This window comes from Leishmania donovani, chromosome 26 (genome assembly GCF_000227135.1).
Source record: "Leishmania donovani BPK282A1 complete genome, chromosome 26".
Taxonomy (NCBI): Eukaryota; Euglenozoa; class Kinetoplastea; order Trypanosomatida; family Trypanosomatidae; genus Leishmania; species Leishmania donovani.
Genome location: NC_018253.1, coordinates 239,477 through 257,050, shown reverse-complemented (window position 1 = coordinate 257,050; position 17,574 = coordinate 239,477). Strand labels below are relative to the sequence as shown.

At 61.9% G+C, this 17,574-nt stretch overlaps 5 protein-coding genes across 5 annotated transcripts; all 5 read left to right on the top strand.

Annotated features, from left to right (window-relative positions):
* Positions 1 to 1,226: 1,226 nt before the first annotated feature.
* On the top strand, positions 1,227 to 3,605 carry LDBPK_260830 (hypothetical protein, conserved; the record flags this gene model as incomplete). The annotated part of the gene is made up of 1 exon (XM_003861622.1): positions 1,227 to 3,605. The coding sequence occupies one exon, from the start codon at positions 1,227 to 1,229 to the stop codon at positions 3,603 to 3,605; it is 2,379 nt and encodes a 792-aa protein (XP_003861670.1).
* Positions 3,606 to 5,480: 1,875 nt separating this feature from the next.
* Positions 5,481 to 8,462, top strand: LDBPK_260820 (RNA-editing complex protein MP100, putative; the record flags this gene model as incomplete). The annotated part of the gene is made up of 1 exon (XM_003861621.1): positions 5,481 to 8,462. One exon carries the CDS (start codon positions 5,481 to 5,483, stop codon positions 8,460 to 8,462), a length of 2,982 nt encoding a protein of 993 aa, XP_003861669.1.
* A 1,267-nt stretch (positions 8,463 to 9,729) lies between these two features.
* LDBPK_260810 (hypothetical protein, conserved) lies at positions 9,730 to 10,695 on the top strand (the record flags this gene model as incomplete). Its single annotated transcript, XM_003861620.1, has 1 exon — positions 9,730 to 10,695. The coding sequence occupies one exon, from the start codon at positions 9,730 to 9,732 to the stop codon at positions 10,693 to 10,695; it is 966 nt and encodes a 321-aa protein (XP_003861668.1).
* Positions 10,696 to 11,643: 948 nt separating this feature from the next.
* On the top strand, positions 11,644 to 14,481 carry LDBPK_260800 (hypothetical protein, conserved; the record flags this gene model as incomplete). Its single annotated transcript, XM_003861619.1, has 1 exon — positions 11,644 to 14,481. One exon carries the CDS (start codon positions 11,644 to 11,646, stop codon positions 14,479 to 14,481), a length of 2,838 nt encoding a protein of 945 aa, XP_003861667.1.
* Positions 14,482 to 15,347: 866 nt separating this feature from the next.
* LDBPK_260790 (asparagine synthetase a, putative) lies at positions 15,348 to 16,409 on the top strand (the record flags this gene model as incomplete). The annotated part of the gene is made up of 1 exon (XM_003861618.1): positions 15,348 to 16,409. The coding sequence occupies one exon, from the start codon at positions 15,348 to 15,350 to the stop codon at positions 16,407 to 16,409; it is 1,062 nt and encodes a 353-aa protein (XP_003861666.1).
* Positions 16,410 to 17,574: the final 1,165 nt, after the last annotated feature.

Here is a 17,574-nt window from a genome sequence, read left to right as displayed (position 1 = left end):
AAGTGTGTGTGTTTATGTGTGTGTGTGACTGCGTGCCACGCGCACCTTCTGTGTGTGCTGGCGCGCCTCTCTTTCCCACCGACCCTCCTTTCCCCCTCCCTCGTCCGCCGCACAGCGTCGTCCTCTCCCTGGTGGTCTCTCTGTTTCTTTGTCTTCGTTGTCTTTTTGGTTTTTCATTTTGAAGCGTCCAAACACCACACAACATCCACCGAAAAGGTCACAGCACAGATGTCAACACAGGGGAGAACGCAGCAGCGCGTGGGGAGCTGTGCGGGCCGCCGTACTCCTACGCTTACAGGAGACCGCACACGCACGCGGCTGCACTCAGGCACGCACATGCCTCGATCTTCCCTGTCTTGTTGTTGAGGTTTGCCAAGAAGAGGAGGATGGAGGACACAGATGCGCTTGCGCCATGTTCAACGGAGGCGTGAGACAACGAAGCGACACGCAGAAAGGATGCGGGCTGCACCTATGTGGACCTTCCTCATGCTAGACCTTCGTTCACGCGGCGCTCCTGTATGTCTGTGTGTGCGTGCGTGTGTGTGTGTGTGTGCGGGGATCTCTGCGTAGGTGTGCCATGCACGCACATAGGTCGCTCCGCGCCAACGGCGACTCCCTGCAACGTGCCATGTTTAACGTTGATGCTGTCTTGGGGATTCACTCCTCCTCCTCCTCCTCCTCCACACGCACGCGCACACGTCCTTTCTCTCTCCGCATCTCTTCCAGCTCGCTTAATCTTTGTGCTTCCGCTGCTCCTCATCGCATCACGACGGCCCACAGCGGTGCCGTCGTTCATTTTGGTTGTTTCCCGATCGCCACGCACACAACGCTTGCGCACGAAGAGAGGGAGGAGCACACACATCCAGGCAGAAAAAGAACAGAACGCCTCAAGGGTGTGCAAGGCGGCGAGCGCTGTGACGAAGACGCGATTGAACTCGCTCATAGCAGCACTCGCCCTCGGTCTCTTGGTTGACCAGCCCGTGGCGCGCTGATTGACCATTGCACACACACACACACACACACACATACACATACATCCATAGAACGCCGTACAGAAGCTGAAACATCCGCGTACCAACGCACCCACACGCCGACATCACATCCCTCGGCTTGTGCAGGGCCGTTTCCAGGACACAGAACACAAAGTGAACCGAGCGCCAGTGTACACGGCCGGCAGTTTTCCGCTACAGAAGCGGCTGCGCGCCGTGAGAAAGAGAGAGAGAGAGATGCTGAATATTACATGTATCGGCACTGTGGTGCACACCTCGACCCACCATGGCGCGATGTTTGGAAAGCCGGTCATATACCCGGACGGCTACACGATGGAGCGCGCCGTCTTCTCGTCATCACAACAGCCCGCAGGGCAAGCGCCGAAGCCCACTTTCACCTACAAGGCGCCGTCCGCCACCTCGGCGGCAGCTTTGAGGGATGAGCCGTACTTCACGGCAACCATCCGCTGGGTAAAGGGGCAGCCCACCTTCACTATTACGCGCAGCGACAACCCCACCGACAAGACATACACGGACAGCAAGTCCGCCACGACCGCCTGGCGCAAAGCGCTTGAGGATGCCATAAAGGACTTCCCTGGCCGGCAAGCCCAGCTGCCAGTGCCAGCTGACTCCAAGTCGAAGTTGCAGGTGAACGGCATTCGGCTGTATGGCCTGCACTTGAAAGATGTCCACGACGAGCTGTTAGCGTTGCCAGGAGGCCAGGCTGCTTTCGACGCTGCCGCTGCTTCTTCTGCTGCAGCACTGGCGGCCTCGACCGTAACAGCTGTCGCGGCGGAACTGGACGCACGCAGCACGAGTCTTCTCTCCTCTCACGGGTCCCAGTCCCAGTCCCAATCCCAGTCCCAATCCCAATCCCAGTCCCAGGCAAAGACGCAGCGCCGCCACACCAACTCGCCAACGCCGAAGAGCTCCGCCAAGCCACCCGCCGAGGCACACAGCAACGCACGCTCGAGCAAGAGACGCGCTACTTCCAGCCGTCGCGCTTCGGTGGACAAGGATGTATCACCGGCGGCATCCACGGCGGGTGTGAGCGCCACAGTCATCATTGGCAGTCACCCCTTGACGGATGGAGCGGCGATAATCCCAGAGAAGAGGCGGCGGACGCGCAGGCCGAAAGGCCTCGACGAGGCTACCGCCACGCCAGAGTCTGTCGCCGCGATCGATGGAGAGGCAGCGGCAATCATGGCTGCTGCCTCGGTAAAGCGGCGGCGCACGTCCAGCAAGAAAAGTTCAGAGACCGCGCGTACACGGGCGGTGGCGCCAGCACCGGTGACCGTTACTGTGGTGTGCCCGGACTGCGGTTCGGGTGACACGCCGTTCTGCGCCACGACAGGAAAGCCGCACTTGCCTCCGCCGTGCATCAGCTGCGGACTCACAACAGCATTCTGCCCGGTGACCGGCCAGCCGCACGCTGGGGCGGTGCAACGCGAGAACCGCCAGCGAGGAGAGGTTCACCTGCCCGGTGCAGCTCGCAAGCCTCGGCGACGTGTGTCAAAGCAGCCCCCAGGGGCCCACGCAGCGGCAGGCGCAGACGGTGAGGTGACGGCGGTGACCGTGACCGGGACAGAAGACGATGACGGCAGCGCTGTCGACGCAGGGAAAGGGGCGGTGGCTGCCAGGAAGCCCCGTAGGAAGCGTCCGCGTCCTGAGGATGAAGCTAAACAGGCATCTGGGGATGGCGCCGATGCGTCCGCCGTCGTGCCGACGGCGCAGCCTGCTCGCGCTCGTCGCGTACGGAAGACGAAGGACGGGGCCGCTGCCGCAGCGCCGTCCTCGGAGTCATTCGCGGAGGGCACCAAGGCCATCAGGAGTGACGCCGCCGTTGCTTCTCCTGCCGCAGTGGTAGTGGAAGCGCCACCTGCTCCGGCCGAGGAGCCGGCGTACACGTACCCGCCGCTGCGCCCCCCGCTCACCCTTCGCGAGCACCACAAGGCGGCCCACCTACTGCAAGAGAGCTGGAAGGTGCAGTACGGAGATGGACCAGTGCTGCCGGCGGCGGTGGCGGCGGTGCCGCTCGCGCTCGTGCCGGCAAAGCGCGTGGTAGCGGCCGGAGCGAATCGCCGGCGAAAGGGCCACGGTGGGGCTGCGGGTGGCGGTGCTGGCGGCGAAGAGGGTAAGCAATCCGACGACAACGAGGACGGAGGGGAGGAAGAGACCGGTGGTGCGCGCGCGAAGGACGGGGACGACGACGGCGATGTCAACATTGACAGGGACACTGCAAAGAGCGGACTTAGCAGCGCCGTTGGCAGTCCGACATCAACGGCCGTGGCTGCTGTGGCGGTTCCACGGATGGTGCACCCTCTGGAGGTGACGCAGCTATCCACCAGCGTTGCCGGGAAGCGGCTTTCGCGGTTCCTGGTCCAGTACACGAGCGAACGCACTTTCTTGGACTTGCTGAAGAACGCCTCGTCCGCGGCGGACGGCAGTGTGGGAAGGAAAACATCTAAGCGGCCAGCGCAGCAGACGGCCGCTGGTGGCGACACCGGTGCCGGAGGTGAGGGGGACGGGGGAGCGCACACGATAGCGGACGATGGCGATGGAAAGCATCGTGTGGAAGCGTCAGGAGCATCGCCAGCAGAGGTACAGCAAGAGTAAGTCATGCGCGAGGGGGGCGCTGTCGACGGCGCAGTGCCACCCACCGCCACCGCATCCTCGTGAACGAGGTGTGTAATAAAGTGCACCGTGCTAGCGGTAGTGGCGATGGTGGCATACCTGCCGTCTTCGCCCCTTTGCTTACCCTTTGGCGTCTACACCGAAAAGGCGCGTGCGTATATGCAGACACGATAAGGACGCGCTGGATGCCCTGTGTCGTGCTATCCACGGTCTCTCAGCTGCTGTCCGCGTCTGCAATGTCTGCTAGAAACCATCGCTGCTGGAGTGGATGCGTCGTCTCACTGGGCAAGCTACGCGGGCCCCGGGTGGCACGGTGCCGCCGCCGTTCGAGTACCCCTACGGCGCAGTGGCGGTGGTGGTGCAGCATTGGTGCTATCTGGAGGACTACGTCTACGAGCGGTATCGGTGAGTGGATCGTGGTGCAGAGGTCGAAAGCGCCAGGTCAGAGGCCGGTTCTGCGGTCTCCAATAACGCGAGCAGCGATGTGGCTCACGCCAGCACCCGCGAAGCCGTGCAGGCGGCGTCGCTGTGGCCATCTGTATCACGGTGCAGCTAGGAGTTTTGGATATCTTATGAAGACGTCCTCGGACGCCAGGGGCTGGACGCCGTCACAAAGCTGTTTCAGCCGCACACACTCGCAAGCGCACGGCGGCAGCGTGGCTGGCGCGGAGGTGGCCTCGTTTCCACTGACTGTCGCCCCAGCACACGGAGCCGCGCTTCCCGCTCCTGAAGCTCGCGGTTGAAGTGTGCGCAACAGGCGAGCCACATTTTGAAACTGGCTCGCCTTTGGAGCGACCCCTCCTCTGGCATAAAGGGAGGGGAAGAGGGCGCCATTGCATGCGGCCCCTCTCTACCTCGTCCGCTGCGGTTGTGTGGGCACACTTCCGTGAGCACTGTGCTCTCAAGCCATGACTGAAATACTTGAAGGAGGGTGACGAAGCCAGAGAGAAAGGGGGAGGGGTGCTGGAAAGAGCTGAAAATATGCACTGCCTGCTCTCCCTCCCTCCCCGTAAGCACGTCTCGAGGGCAGACGCGCACACATGCGCCTGTAAATACGTGCGCGAGTGCACTCCCTCACGCCCCTTCCGCCCTCCCGATGCTTTCCGAAGATGAACACGTAAGAAATGGGGAAGCACTTGACCAAAGCGGTGGTGCGTTGCGACACTGCTACTGAAGGGCGGCCGACAGAGCGCGACGAGGACGGCAGCAGTGACCTTAACAGTCGCGCTGCCTCTCTTTTCGCTGCTGGAAGGGGGAGGGGAGGAGCCTCGTTCTCCCTCTCCCCCCGTGTGCCTCGCCGCTTCTCGCAAGGCTGGCTGCAGTGGCGAGACGTGCAGGGCGAGCGAGGGAGGGAGGAGCGCATACCGAATGGGTCGCCGCGATGCACTGCTCCGCCGGCTGAAAAGGCAAGCGGGACCGGTCTATAGCATCAGCCGCGCCTCTCCACCACTCCTTCCTTACTTGTCTTCTCTACCTCCTCCTATCTGCACCTACACATCTTACTCCGCTCCCCTTCCTGTGCCTCTTTGTTACCACGCACGCACACACGAGTCAGTGCCACACATTAGCCGCCGAGAAGGGGTGCTCTTGCGCGCGCTTGTGTGCGGGCGCCTGCCTTGTTGCTCAATACCGACAAGCGGGAAAAACAGACAGAGAGGGAGAGAAGGACACCGTGGAAAGCAATGAGAGTCACCGTGTAGTCGATCAACCGCTCCCTCCTTCCCCACCCCCACCCTCACCCGCGTAAACGTCACTTGACTCACCTCGTGATACGCGCACACGGAACGCATACGTACACCTACAAAGCCTCCGCTGCTCACCACTTCTCCCTATCCTGTTCCCCGTCTCCTTTCCTCGATGCGGGGTGTGCTGGCGCGTAACGCATGTCGGCTCAACTCCCTCCAGAAAGGGACGCGGCTAGCTGATGTCTACCAGCTCCTCATCACCAAGAAGCCGGTCGAGTACGACTATGTCGCGATTGACGTGAACGCCTTTGTCGGCGGTGCCATGCGCATAACAAAGAACATGTCGCCAGAGCAGCGTCGCAGCAAGGAGGCTTCGCGGCATGTCCTCAACTCCATCATGCAGATGCTGCGCCGCGTGGTGTGCCGTCGCTCTCTTCTCCTCGCCTTTGATGGTCCGGACACGTTTGCGAAGGCGTACAAGCTTCGCACCACGCCGTCGACACGGCGACTCGACATTCAAACTCAGCGCCTCCCCGGTGGTGTTCTGATGCGTGCGGTGGAAGATCGCATAGTCAAGACGATGCCGCTGGGGCGCGGGCTGATTCCCGGCGAGGTGGTCGTTTCCGGTGTCAACGTGGAGGGCCCGGTGGAGCGAAAGGTGACGGCATGGGCTCTCGACTTGGCGTGCCGCGACGGGGCGCAGCACACCTCCAAGTCTATCTGCCTCATCGGAGCGGGGGAGCTGTGGATGAACGTGCTCGCCCTCACGCCGTACTCTCAAGGTACGAGCATCTTGCACGGATCGTCCGACTTGCGCCACATGACGCTCAACGACTCCCTGACATGGCTCCAGCTCGGCGACGACCTGCTGACCGGCGATGCACGGGTCATCACGGCAGCGCGGACAGATGCGCTGTTGCTTTATCTGCTGTGCCACGGCTGCTCCGCAACAGACCTCTCGCCGCTGTCTGGATCGAACTTTACGGTTCTCATGGAAGCATACCACGCTCGACGCCGAGAAGCCGCAGCAGCCGCCGGTGCGGCCGCCGGGGCACCGATCTTTCAGCTCATCCGCGAGCAGCCGAACGGTGCCCTGGTGCTTGACGTGCAGGCGTTCTACCTACTCTTTGTGGCGGAAAAGGACATTGCAGCAGCGATCCAGTCGCTGGCGGCGCTTGTCGTGCCGGCGAAGGGTGCGAGCCCACACGCGGCACCGCTGAGGACCTTCTCCATGCCGCTCTCCACTTCAGGCGGCAGCGCATCAGAGGAGCAGATGCGCGACGCTAACACGCCCGACATGTTGCACGGCAGCTACCTAAGCCACCTGCTCAACTCCCATCACCTCTTCTGCCATGGTGAAATGCTCGGTCGGTTCAGTGTGCCGGCCTACATGGAAGCAGAGGTGAAGATGGGGAGCCTTGGCCGCAGCGGCGCTGCGGGTGTCCGCGCCAGCGTGGTCGCCGTGGGGGATTGGACCCGCTTTCTGCTCCGCTGTCTCCAACGCGGGGGGCGCTACGCTTTCGCCAGTGACGCAGGCGCTGAGCTAAGCTACAACACCTCGAAGTGGGCACCACCCGCTACGACGGCTGCCGATGTGAGCGCTGCGTCTTCGCCCACCGCTCCCTGCACGACCGCGTACTATCCTTTCTGGTCCTCCGCGCAGCCGCTGACGGCAGCCGAGTACACCATCCTTAGCACCCCAAATCCAGGCATCCTCGATCCGCTGCTAGTGGATTACGTGCCGGGGGTAACGCCGGCGCTACGGTCGGAGCTGCCGCGGGCGCTCACTTCTGTGCAGGCGAACCTCCATGAACTTCGCAGCTCGCTGCAGCACTTCTTCGCGTACGCGACGGCTGATCGGCCGCACCCGTCGCTGTGCCTGGCGCCGTCCTACCACTGGTGTCAAAACGAGAAGAGCAAGGTGTGGTCAATGCGGTACGTGGACTTGGGCGTGGTCGCACGGCAGCAGGGTGTCCGTCACGCACGCGGCCTGCTGCCTGGCATGAGCATGGAGCAGGAAGCGCCGAAGGAGGGCGCCGTGGTATATGACGCCGAATCACAAACGTGGACCTCGCAGCCACGCAGCTTCGCTGTATTCACATCGTCGGAGCAGCTACCGGGACATCAAGAGCGTGAGCATGCCGACGGGTCATCGTCTTCATCCATGGCGGCCACGGCTGCTGCTTCCGTGGATGCGGCCGAGGTGCCCACGCTGAGGGTGCTCACGTGGAACGTCATGTTCGATCGGTACAGCAACCAACCTACCCCACTCGGTATGCCGGGCATCGACTGGTGCAGCCCGAAGCGGTACCCGGTGCTGGCGAAGCTCATCGACGCCGAGGACGCCGATGTGGTGGGGATGCAGGAAGTGGAGCGGCCGTTTGCTGAGTACCTCGCGGCGCAGCCGTGGTGCCGCGAGCGGTACATCATGTCCTGCAGTCCGCAGAGCCCCATCTTGGATCCGTGGGGCGTGCTGCTACTTGTGCGCCGCGGCGGGCGGTGGCCGCTGCAGCAGCTGAAACACCTGAATGTGCCGGCGTGGTCAGGCCACGTCTCCCTCATGCCTGTGGCTACGCTGGATTTGAGTGCAGCCGCCGCCCACAGCGACAACAGTGGCACCGGCGGTGGCAGCTCAGCCGGAAAGAGCGGCAGCAGAAAGCTTGCAGCGTCGCCGCGGGTGGTGAACGTCTGCTCCATGCACTTGCTGGCGCCATTTGTGAAGGTGAACGAGGTGGCCCGCACGGGTCAGGATCAAGCTCTGCGTCATGCGCTGACGCGGCAGCTGCAGGGCGACACGCTCGTGATGGGCGACTTCAACGACTGGCCGAGCAACGAGTTCCTCATGCCGCCAGAGTCGCGGTACGTCGAGTGCTGGCCGATCATTCACCCCGGTGACTATGGGAAAACAATGGACGAGTCGAACACCTTCTGCAAGCTGAAGATCGAAGAGATCTTCTTTGGTCGCTCTGACAAGGTGTTCCTCCGGACAGGTACCGCCACAGCCTCGAGCCCCACCCGAGGCGTGCTGAAGCCAGTGGAGGCGCATCTAGTAGGAACGCGGAGCGTCAATGACGAAAACGGCAATCAAGAAGCACCGGCGTATCTGTTCCCGTCTGACCACTACGGCGTCAGCATGCAGTTCCAAGTCCTGTGACCGACATGCTCCGTGCGCGTGTGCATGTGTGTCTGCCTGCAATGGTGGTACAGAGGGGAGAGGAAGGGGAGGGTGACTGCCACGGCACTACGCCCCTCTCCCCCATCCACAGGCGCCGACAGAGCGAGAGAGCTGCGTGGAAAAGGACGGAGGCGAGGGGGCGCTGGTTTGGTGTGTGTCTCTGTCTTATCTGCGTTTGGGTGTGGTCGCTCTGTGCTTCGTCTCTGCTTCTCCCCTTCCCTGCTCCATCTCCTGCGGTTTAAGAAGGCACGAGGCTGAGGGGAGGCATCCCGCGTGCGGTACCACTGCAGCCCCGTTTCTGGCTTTAGTCTGCGCTGAGCAGGGAACCCCCTCCCCCCTTCCCCCTCCCCTCACCTCACCAAGAGAGAAACAGTCGTGCGTACGCAAGCAGTGGCTCTGCAGGTGTTTAAGCGTAAAGGGGGACCTCCCTCTAAAGGCGATCGAGAGCGACACGGGGAGAGCGGCGATTGGTGGAGTGGGTCTCTGAGGTCCAGGTATGTGTGTGCGTGTGTGCTGGAGCACGTAGACAGAGATGCAAAAACGCCAACTCCGCCTCGTTCACTCCACAACCCTTCACACATCCCCCCTCTCCCTGTTCTCACTTGCTCTGTAGCTCAGCCGCGTCCGGCGAGCTGCCTTCCCCTGTTTATAGTCACGCTTTCCTTTTCCTCTCTCATCTCTCCCCTGTCTGAGTATCGCGCTGCCATGCGTGCCAAGAGCGGGACTGCAGCGTCGATCATCAACCCCATCAACGATCGATCCACCCATCAGAGACACATACACCCAAAGGGAGGTGTCTACGTCATTCACGCAGGCACACGCATTCTTCGCGCAAATCTCGATCAGAGCGTAGCACAACGATAGTGGCAGGGCGCTAGCCGGAGCGCAGCTGCACGGACAGGGTCCCTCTCTACGCCTCCTCCCCTGCCCCCTCACTCTTGCTGTTCCACAGCATCAAATGCGGCGGACTTCTCTGCCTTCCCTCTGCGCCGTTGGTGCTGTGTGGCACGCCAGTTTACGCAGTAGTAGCACAACAGCAGCAGGTGAGTGCCGCCCAGCGTGCGCACGCACCGGAAGCAGCTTTGCCCTTCGTAGTGCGGTCTGCAGCAACAGCAGCAACGGCGTCCATGCGCACACTCCCCTGTGGGTGAGCTGTCGGCGCCTGTCCACCTCCGCGTGGCGACGGGCACCCGAGATACGTGCTGGAGACGGCGGAGAGGACCCTTTTGCGTTCGAGTTCGACCCCATGACCGGTGTGCGGCGCGATGCAGCTGTCGAGACCGCGAAGAAAAGCTTGGAGTCCATTGTGGAGGAGCTGGCCCCGCCCAACGCATCCTCAGAGGTGCTTGCGAAAATTCGCAGCTACCTGCAACAGCACCCTGTCGACACGCTCATCCTGAATACCGAAGTGCAGATCACCCACATCGAGAACCCCGACACCGGCGTCGAGGAGCGCGTGCGCCTGAGTCCAATGGGCATCAAGGACGCACTGAAGCAGGCGCAGCTGCGCAACATGAACCTTGTTCGAATGGGTGCCCGCGGCGACGACCTCGCCTACTGCCGCATCCGCCGGGAGCGGCCATGGGTGTGGAAGCTCGTGCAGCCCGAGATGGACCTCGTGAACGGGCTGACCGGCACCCCAGCGTCGGATGCTGCCGTAGCGGCGCAGAAACAGGAGCAGCAGGTGCACGACGCCTGCAGCGGGGACGGCCAGCCCAACCACCCGCGCCAGTACCTGGGAAAAACGAAGGAACTGGTCGATCACGTCTTTCGCGACGCTGTCGACGCACACTTCATCGGCTGGCGTAGCAAGAAGATCGCGCAGGACATCCGCAAGGGACACCCCGTGAAGCTGACCATCCGCGATTTTCAGAACCCGGAGGCGGCCGTGCACAAGCTGCGCGAGATGAGCAACGCGGTGAAGAAGTACGCGGAGGAGCAGCACATCTTCCACCACTTTACCAGCATCGTCGCAAACGATCGGGAGGCCAGCCTCACCCTTTCGCCACCGACAGCGAACAAGTCTGGGACCATTTCAAAGACGGTGAAGCACCCGTCCGAAAAGGAGTGGACACACACACTCAAGAAGATGGAGGATGCGTGCCGGAAGGCGGGGCGGAGCGGGACCTACGTCAAGTCGAGCAAGCTGAAGATGCGTAACGTGGGGGCCACGACGTACCGTGTGGACAAGTATGGCCGCCGCATTGACTAGGAATGGTGTGGCGCGAAGGGCAAAGGAATCGTCCATGCACACAACAACAAACGGACAGCCAAGCACGCGCGAGCAGCTCTGCGCCCGCCGCCGCCGCCGACGGGGTCTCTCATGCGTTCCGCCATCACCACATATTTGGTCGCTTTTCGTCTTCCTCGCATCCCTGTGTGCGGGGTGCAGCGCTTGCCGGCTTATAGGTGCTTACATTGTTTTCGTTGCTAGCCTTGTGGGCTTGTCGGGGTGACGGCTGGTACAGAGCACATGAACGCGCAGAGACCAACGCGGCGGGGGGTGGATACACCCACCACCCCTCCTCCGCCTTCCTTGTCCTCATCCTCTTTGCCCCTCCTCCTCCACCCTTCATCATTTCCTTGTCCGCGCATGTCACTGAAAACGATAGAGGAGCGCTCATCCTTGTACTGACATCAATACTCACGCAAGCAGAGAAACGCGCGCGCGCGCACACACACACGCATATACACAGACACACGCAGTAGCTGCGTGTGCGAAGACAGACATCTGACTGCCCTTATGTCCCACCTCACCTCCTCCACCGCTGCAGAGGCCGGGCCGGGGAGCGCCACTGGAGCAGGCCACACGGTGCCGCCACCAGCCTCGACGGCAGCGTGTGTCGCTTCTCAACAGTCGACAGCGACGGCGAAGCCACCGGCGCCGGTGGTGCGTCGCGGCCGTGGCACCTTCAAGCACCAGCTTCGCACTGAAGAGATGGAGCGGCAGTACGCCTCTGGATCGGCGGCGGCAGCAGCTGCAGCCGCTGCTGCCCTCGGGCGCGCCGAGGAAGCGAGTACCATCTTCACCGCAGCCACGACACATGTTGTACTGCCGTCGTCGACGCTGGGCTCGAAGGCTACCAAGCCGGTGACCGAGGAGGAGGAGATCGCGGCGCAGTTCGCGCACCTAAAGAAAGGCAAGGACATTCCTCTCAACATGATGGTAGGGCAGGTGGTAAGCAGCGCCGCCGCTGCCACAAGCACTGGCAGTCCGATGTCCGTAACCGCTCGGCTTGCGGCAGCGGCGGAGGCTCGTGCAGCCGCACCACGCACGCACTTTGGCATCTTCGAGAACAACGCAAACGACACTGCACGCCAGCTGCTCTTCCGTGGCGAGAAGCGGCGGCGCTACTGTGTCATCGTCGGTGACCTGCAAAACAGCACTCGCCAAGTGACGCTGAAGCTCTTTGGTCACAAGGGCGCCAAACCGTTCAAGCTGCAGAACAAGCTGATTCGTCTGGTGAACTTGTCCATCGGCAAGCCGCGGCGCGGAACGCTGCAGTGGCGCGTGGCTCACGGGCTCCTGGATGACGATGACGTGGAGGGGCAGCAACCGGTGGAGGAGCAGCGCACGGATAGCGACGAAGAGGAGGAGCAGCCGTGTGAGCAGGACGAAAGTGCTGCGGACAGCGACGCGGTGAGCGCCGTCGACGACGACGGCAATGGCATGGGCAGAGACGGCGAGGATGTCGCTGCTGCTGCTACGACGGACGGAAATTGCGGCAACGGCGGTGCAACTCCGACGACAGAGGCGCAAGGCCGCGAGGCGGCATGTGCCACGCCCGCAGCCGCCTTGAGCGCGCTCAACGGCTACACCCCGCTTCCGCAGGCGATGGACTCCACACAGACGGCCGCAGAGCGCGCCTTTCAGAATCAGACGCACGCGGCGGCCGGCTTCGACGTGGAGGAGATCGTCCCCTTCTCTTCTTCCTCCTCCTGCGAGGGCGACGACAGCGAGGCACGCCACGAGGCGCGACAACGCAAGTCCATCGCGTTGGCGGAGGCAGCGAGTGCTATCGAGCGCGCCGCCGCAGCGGTGCCGATTCCAGAAAGTGACAGCGATGTCGATGACGAGGATAAAGGGGTGAAGGTGATTGCCGCCCCAACCCCTCTTGGCGGCGGAGGCCCTCGCGTCCTGGCGTCTCCGCTTGCTTTGTCCTCGGATGTCGTGGAGACGCGTGCCACAACGGATGGCAATCGTGATGCTGGCGACGCACCGGCCGCCGCAACACATGCGGACCCCATTGCACCAGCGCCTGCTGCGACCTCCGCTGAGGTTGCTGCGACGGCAGTGAAACGCCATGCTGGCAGCCTCGACCACCAATCAAAGGGCGCCGAGGCGGAGGGCGAGGATGTGGACCACTACTTGGATAACGACGACGAGGTGGTGCCCCTCACGGTGCAGCAGGCAGGCACAGGAGCCACCGTCATGTACGAGACGAGCCTCGCCAACAGCCCGGTGTTGACGGCGAAGCGCTTCGCCTCACTGCGCGACTACTTCCTGCGCGAGTTCCGATTCCTGCTCAGTCTCGAGGATGTCCGCTCGCAGAACGTGTCGGTGAAGATAAACCTCGGCGCTGCCTACTGCTGCCTCGCCCGCCAGGGCTCCTACTCCACTCCGCTGAAGCACGCCACCTTTGGTGAGTTTGTCGAGCGCATGAACACGGAGTCGATGCAGCTGTATTTCATCAAGGACTGCCCTGCCTGCGTGTCGCGGGCGGTGGACATGGAGAGCGGCTCGCTGCACTTCCCGGCCAGCTCGACGACGGTGAAGATCAACTTCTTCTCGAACGAGCGCCAGAGTCGCTCCATCGCGAGGGCGGTGTGGGACAGCGATGCGGACCAGTTCCGCCTGCTCGATGTCGAGAACATCGGCGTCACCTTCAACTGGTCCGTCTTCTCTCTCGACGAGACGTTTGTGCGCCGCAAGAACGAGGTGCAGGCAGCGGCGGCGGAGGGCAGTTGTATTGGCAGCGCGAGCGCTCCCGGTACGGCAATCGTCAGTCCGAGTGCTGCGTCTGCGCCAGCGCCGGCTGTTGGGGCAGGAAGCGCTTCTGCAGCTGCGACAGAGGCACCTCTGCTGCCCCCAGTGCCCGCGGCAAACAAGGTATGGGTGGGACCCGCCCCTGTCGGCATCGGTGTGGATCCTGACCGTCTCTTTCAAAATACGAGCGTGCTAGAGGCGAAGGAGGCGGGCACAGCGGACGAGGCAAGTGCGGAAACGGTAGCGCCGGCGGCAGAGGAGGCGAAGAGCTCCTACAAGACTCCCATCGACGATGAAGAGGATGACCTGGCGCGTAACAAGACTGTTGCTTACCCCTTCGAGGTGGAGTTCCGCGCCTACCGCCGCTGGAAGCAGCAAGGCGACAACCCCGCGGCGCCTCTCGCCAAAGCAATTCTGGAAGAGCTGTCGCTGGCTGAGCACAACTACCTCATTCACGGCTCGACAGCCATGTACGAGCGCATGGACCTGACGAACGTCTGCGAGGTCGACTACGCCGCAGAGGACCTCAATGTGGAAAGCATCGTGGTGGAGCACACGTCACGCGTGAAGCCGGAGGGGACTGACCTCCTCGTGGACAACACTACATCGCTCTTCATCGAGAATTTCGCGGCGGCACGCCAGCTGAAGGAGAAAGTGGCGACCTACGGCCCCATCAAGGTGGCAGCGATGCAGAACCCTAGCAACAACAACTTTATGCGCAGCGTCACGGCAGCCCGCCGGGCTGCCGGTCGTGGCGGTGGCCACGGAGCGCGTGATGCACTGCACCTGACTCCAGCTGAGATGGCGGAGGTGCTGAAGCCGACCTCGAAGCTGACGTTTTTCCGTTCGCGCGGGTCCACGATTCACTGGAAGCTGCGTCCCAACAGCAGCCTGGAGGAGAACATTGCCCCGATGACGGAGGCCCTCTCCTTTTTGCAACAGGTGCTCCACACAGCGAACGAAATCGAGCGCAATTCAGCGCGCGGTGGTGCCGCCCCAGACGCACTCTAAGCCGTCAAGCACCAACGGCGTCGTTCGTCCCCTCCCAACATGCACACGCACACACACACACACACACACACACACACACGCACGTGCAGCCGCACTCTTGGCTTGTTTGGGTTTTTCTGTCTGTCTGCCTTTTCACATTCGAGTGCTGTGTGCTCCCTACTAACCCCTCTCCCTCCCTCCTGCCCTCTCTGTCACTCGGAGTGGTACTGTTAACAATTCTACAGGGCAGCAGAAGCGTGCACGACCGTTTGATAGGAGAGTATAGTGAGAGGGGGAGAAGAATGGCGGCACACACAGTGCTGCCGAGCACCTCCCTCTTCCCTCCTCGTTGGCTTCCCTTTTCCTCTCACCCTACTGTGATTTCTGCTCTTTGCTGAGGGCCGTTACCGAGTGAGTGAGAGGTGCATGCTCTGGACGGTTTGGCACCGCTAAAGCACCTGCTGTTGCTGATGCTGATGACGTGCACGGCGGGTGGCTCCATGCGCGCAGATGGACAGAGGGGGACGGGAGAGTCTCACCCGCCCCCCGCCCCTCTTTCGCTGACTGTGTGTGTGGGGTGTGTGTGTGTGGGGGGTAGGGGCCACCTTTGCACATGTGCTCCACCCACACACACACACCCCACCTCACCCGCACTCTCTCCCCCTCTTCCCTCCTCCTCAGCGACTTTGTGTCGATCTTCTTGTTGCTTCGCCTTCTTTTGCGCTGCGGTGCTCACACACCACGCTAACACCACCACCATCACACACGCACACATCCAGGAACTCGTCCGCAGACGTATCCAGCTTGACACGCCTCACTCTCCTGCGTCGCCAAGCCCTTTTATTCAGCACCCCTCCATTCATCCCTTTTTTCTTTCACTGCCAGCCATGTCGTCCAGTCCGCAGGAGTACATTGATCTCCAGACCCGCATTTTGAGGGTGAAAACGATCTTCGCCGAGGAGCTCGCCAATGCCTTGAATCTGATCCAGGTGGAGTGCCCCATGCTCGCCTGCGTCGGCGATGGCACACAGGACAACCTCTCGGGTGTGGAGAAAGCAGTGCAGGTGCACGTGAAAGAGATCCCGGGGGTGAATTACGAGGTAGTGCACTCGCTCGCCAAGTGGAAGCGCATGACCCTCGGCAATCACAGGTTCCCCGTTGGCAGGGGCATCTTTACCAACATGCGCGCCCTGCGTGTCGAAGAAACCCTGGATAACATCCACTCCGTCTACGTCGACCAGTGGGACTGGGAGCGCGTCATAGCGCCGGCGGACCGCTGCCTCGAGCACCTGCAGGCCACTGTTCGCTCTCTCTACGAGGTGCTGCGCGAGACGGAGAGTCGCTTGTGCACCGAGTTCCCGGACATTGCCCCGATTCTGCCGGATTCGATCAAGTTCGTGCACACCGAGCAGCTGCTGAAACGCTATCCGGAGCTGGACCCCAAGTCGCGCGAGCGTGAAGCCGTCAAGAAGCTCGGTGCGGTTTTCCTGATCGGCATCGGGTGCAAGCTGAGCCACGGCGACCACCACGACGTGCGTGCTCCGGACTACGATGACTGGTCGTCGCCGGTGTCCGTCGACTCCTCCAAGATCGGCTTTCCGACTGCCGACGACGAGAAGCCCTCGGTGAATACCATCATGTCCTTGCAGGGCCTTAACGGCGACATCCTGGTGTACAACCCGGTTCTCGATGATGTGCTCGAACTGAGCAGCATGGGCATCCGTGTTGACCAGGAGGCACTGCGCCGCCAGCTGGAGATCACCGGCACCAGCGACCGCCTCCAGTGCAGGTGGCACCAGTGCGTGCTGAACGGAGACCTGCCTCAAACCATCGGCGGCGGTATCGGCCAGAGTCGCACAGTCATGTTCATGCTCCGAAAGAGGCACATCGGCGAGGTACAGTGCAGCGTGTGGCCCCACGAGGTCACGGCGCAGTACTCTTTATTGTAAAAAGACGGGGGAGGGTGGGTGGGAACGCCTCTGCAACACGCGTGGCACCCTCCCCCTCCCACAAAATGCCAGGGAGAAGCTCTCTGCAGAGGCGGGAGATCATCAACAGGGAAGCCGTTTTGCCAGTTGCACACACAGAGCACCCACGAACGCACGCAGCCGCATGAAAAGCCTACGGACGCACGCGTGCATGAATGCGCTTGCGTGTGTGTCGGCGTCTAGGCACTGCTTTATAGTGCCTTTTCTCTTTTTGAAATACTCGTTGCCTCGTCCATATCACATTGGTTGTGTATATGTCTGCTGGTGTTGCAGTGCGGTCAAGTGTCTGGCGGCGCGACGAGCCGTGCTTGTATCACCCTATCGACGCCATTTTCCACTCTCCTCGTTCTTTAGCAGTCTTTGCAGGATATATCGTTGCACGCATGCACCTGTCTTTGGCGCGTTTGGATGATGTCGATGGGTGCGCGTGTCGTTCTCTTCGCTCGTTTCCGTGTGCAGTGCGGTTGGCGGTCGCTCACCTCCGCCTCCACTGAATCCCTCCTTCCACGACACGCCTCCCTGCTCACCATGTGCCTTTCGTGTGTAGCTTGCCGTTTAGAGCCACCAAACGCCGCACATATGCTTGAGCAAGCTAGCAAGCAGCAGGTCATCTCCCGCTGCGTGCGCATATGCGGGTTTGGAGGGGGAAAGTGCAGAGCGGAGCGACGCCTAGGACACCTGTACCGTCTTTTTTTCTTTTCCTCGTCGTCCAGTGTGGAGTGTGCAGAGGCACTCGGGTGCAGGCGCGCGCTTCGCGGGTGTGTTTGAGTTGGTGATAAGAGCGAGGGAGCGAACGCCATCATTCGTGGCACCCTGCTCTCCCCTCCCCTCCTCCCACGTCAACGCTAACGTCGGCGGTGTCGACCTCGCTCCAGCGCCAGAGTATTGTGTCGCGGGCATCTTTCGTAAGGTGATGCCTCACGGGGAACGCGTGCGTTGCCATCAAACACCTGCTGGGGCGCGCGCGTTTCTGGCGTGGACGATTACCACAAGAGAGATAATGCTCTCCTTTAGGTTGCTCCTGTTGAGGTCAAGCAGCAGGAGACAAGCATGCACACTCTCACCTACATATACACGTGCACCCACGCACACACCATAAGCAGGAGCGCGAAAAGCGCCAAGACGT